Source organism: Salvelinus namaycush, chromosome 5 (assembly GCF_016432855.1).
Source record: "Salvelinus namaycush isolate Seneca chromosome 5, SaNama_1.0, whole genome shotgun sequence".
Classification (NCBI taxonomy): domain Eukaryota; kingdom Metazoa; phylum Chordata; class Actinopteri; order Salmoniformes; family Salmonidae; genus Salvelinus; species Salvelinus namaycush.
The window spans coordinates 71975326-71978537 of NC_052311.1; the positions used below are offsets into that span (position 1 = coordinate 71975326).

A 3212-nucleotide genomic window follows, 5' to 3' on the forward strand; every position below is an offset into this window, starting at 1 on the left:
TTGAGATTTGCATAAATCATTTCTCATTTATTCCTTCTCCCCACAGTGGTATTCTAAAGTGGACCAGTTGGACCTGAGACTGCTCCAGTTCTGCCTGCCGACTGGGCTACTGTTTGGCTCCCTGGCCCTGGTGCTGTGTATGGCAGGCATGTCTAAGACCTGCTGCTGCTCTGATAAGGCTGAGACAGACATCAAGAGTACCCGCTGTCTGGTCAACAGCGCAGGCTGCCACCTAGTGGCCGGGATGTTCCTGTTCCTGGGCGGTGCTATCGCCCTGGCGCCCTCCGTGTGGTTCCTGTTCCGGACCAAAGAGATGAACATCAAGTACGACCGCATCTTCTCAGACGGGTTCGCGGTCTACGTGGCCATCGGCTGTTCCGGTGGCCTCATGTTCGCCGCCCTGCTGATGTTCATGTGGTACTGCATGTGTAAGAAGCTACCCTCTCCCTTCTGGCTGCCTCTACCCACACTCCCTAACTCCCTCTCCACCCAGCCCCTCACAGCCAACGGGTACCCCCCCTCACCCATCTACGGACCCCCTCAGACCTTCCCTCCACAGGGGTATGTCCCCACTGTGATGGATGCCCAGCCCTACGCTCCCTCCCAGGGCTACCCTCAGAGCGTAGCCCCACTGGCCCAGCAGGTCTATATGTCCCAGATGTCAGCCCCGGATGGGTATGGGTCAGAGGTGGGGCAGAACCAGGCTTACAGCTATGCCCCGTCCCAGAGTTATGCCCCCTCTCAGGTGGGCTACGCCCCCAGCTACGTAGGCCACCGCTACTCCACACGCTCACGCATGTCTGGCATAGAGATAGACATCCCTGTTCTAACACAAGGCCTCTGAGGGAGGGCTGCTGCAAGAACACTGAGTCTGGTTGGTTCCATCCAGCCTGGTTCCATTTAGCTGTCCTGTCTCCTGTAAAGGGTGTGTACTGTCAGTGCAATATAAATGAAGGATATGACTGTTGGTCAGTCTGCACTAGAAATACAACTCTGCGTCACTCAACCAAGCACTGCACGGTTAGACACCGTTTAGTATGCAGGCTCCACATCTGGTGAAAGGACACCAGAGATGCCCCATAATGAAGTCTGAATTCACTGTTACATTTTGATTGAAAACAATATTTTCTAATCGCACCTATTTGTACATCTCTTCTTAATGTAAATCTGCTTGAAACCTCATAGCATTTCTACACGGTGTATATTGTGTTCACTAATATTTCAACTGCTAAGAAATGAACTAAACTGTACTTTAACCGTGAGGTAACTTGATGTAGTGAGGTTAAAGGGAGTGACACTAACTGACTGTGATGTCTTTGTTGTGCCTGTTGTTTTAATGTGTGTTGTTCATATTGTTGGTCTGAAGAAATACTACTGCTGGGCCTTGTTCAGAACATTGCTTAGTTATTCTGTGTTTGTTGTACTAATACTGAGAATACTGTAACATGTTACTGTTTCTTTTGTTCTGCTAGTTTCATACACATGCTGTTTTTGGGCATTGGAGATATAATATGCTGTGACGTGAGATGACATGGGAATGTCCAAATGACTCTCATCCTATTTACCCATCAATAGTACAGCAGTGGCTCTAAGGCCATGACTTTTTATATGTAGACATAAATTAGATAATTTTGTATCTAATTCACATATCATGATGCCACCGTATATCAATCAAATGTATAAAGCCCTTTTTACATCAGCAGATGTCAGAAAGTGCTATATCAGGAAGGTAGTTGTTGACGTGTCTCCTTCGTTAAGGTGCCTGGAGAGATGATTGAACCAGAACACATACTGCTCTGTGGCTCTGTCTGCTACTCAGACCAAAGCAATGTCAAAATGAACATCTTATTTTAGGTACACTGCCATCATCTGTCGCCTGTTCTTTTTGTCAAACTGTCAGTCTACACTGAGCTGAGTAAGCAAACGTAGAGCTACTCTTGTTTCCGCTTCATTCATCCACTACTGGGCTCCCGAGTGGCGCAGCGGTCTAAGGCACTGCATCTCAGTGCTAGAGGTGTCACTACAGACCCTGGTTTGATTCCAGGCTGTAGCTCCATGATTGGGAGTCCCATAGGGCGGCGCACAATTGGCCCAGCATTGTCTGGGGTAGGCCGTCATTGTAAATAAGAGTGTGTTCTTAACTGACTTGCCTAGTTAAATAAAGGTTAAATAAACTGTCATTGATTTCACATGAAGGGGGGGTTCACTACACTAACATCACATTGGCTGTGCTGGTTCTAAAATGGTAGAACACTGACTGAATGCACTGGTCTTCTTATGATTCTACAATCTAGAGGAAGAGGATTCTGTGATTTATGTTGCATTCTATTCCTAAACACTAGTTTTGACCAAACTGTCCTATAACTCGTGTGTTGACTTAATCTTAAATACCCTTTAAATCAGCCGTAACGTATCCGACATGCTCTCTCTGTTGCAGTACTGCATGTACAGTCTAATGTTCTTATCTCTATGGAAAATATCTTTGTTCACCAGACCTTTTTCTCAATAAAATTTTTATCTAATTAAACTGTTCCTCGCCACGGCCGACGATGACTAATACTGGTGTCACAGTACCACCAGAGATGTATTTACCATTACTAAGTACTTAACATGATTAACAGGGCCAGAGAAAGGCCACACTAAAATTAGTCACCTGTTTGCAGTGATTCTGAGTGAATGTATTAGTTGGAGTCATTTAGCCTGGCGTGCTGTGATTTGAACTGGGTGAAACTGTTCAGCCAAAAGGCTGAGAGACAGAGAGGGCTGGTTGAGATGGAGCTGGGTCTATCTGGCAGGCAGATTGGATTACAAGCAGCAGGGTAATAGGTTGTTTCCGGTCCTCAGGGTTAGTGCTGTGTCAGCTGGTTATTGCTCCACTTTGGCACTTTATTGATCAGTCAGAGTAGTGATTAATGGGCTGTAAGGTCTGTTCACAGGACATCCCATATGTATCCTCGCCTTGATCTGCACTGATAAGTAAGGCTGGATAGGTCCCTGTAACTCACCCAATGAGTTACTAATTGAAAGACGGATGGAAATGATACATTTTGTGGCCTTCGGGAATAGAAAGTGCATTTTAAAGGATTTATTTTAAAAATCCTTTACGAGCTAATAGGCTATGATTCGTACATATTCCAGGGAGCAGTGTTGGTTGCTGGCCCATCCTCTACACAGTCAGCGACATATTTACACAGTCAGCGACACATAGTGAC

The 3212-nt window shown here is 46.1% G+C and overlaps 1 protein-coding gene across 3 annotated transcripts in view; it reads left to right on the top strand.

The window, feature by feature from the left end:
- The window catches only part of LOC120048875 (claudin-12-like), a 4007-nt gene extending 1478 nt beyond the window's left edge, over window positions 1-2529 (top strand). For 2 of the 3 annotated variants that reach the window (XM_038995175.1, XM_038995176.1), the window contains exon 3: window positions 47-1865. In XM_038995175.1, coding sequence (XP_038851103.1) covers window positions 47-844 — 798 coding nt within the window. In that variant the 3' untranslated portion in view covers window positions 845-1865. Of the gene's footprint in view, window positions 1-46 lie in introns of all 3 variants that reach the window. The other variant, XM_038995174.1, reaches the window with a different exon arrangement.
- Window positions 2530-3212: the final 683 nt, after the last annotated feature.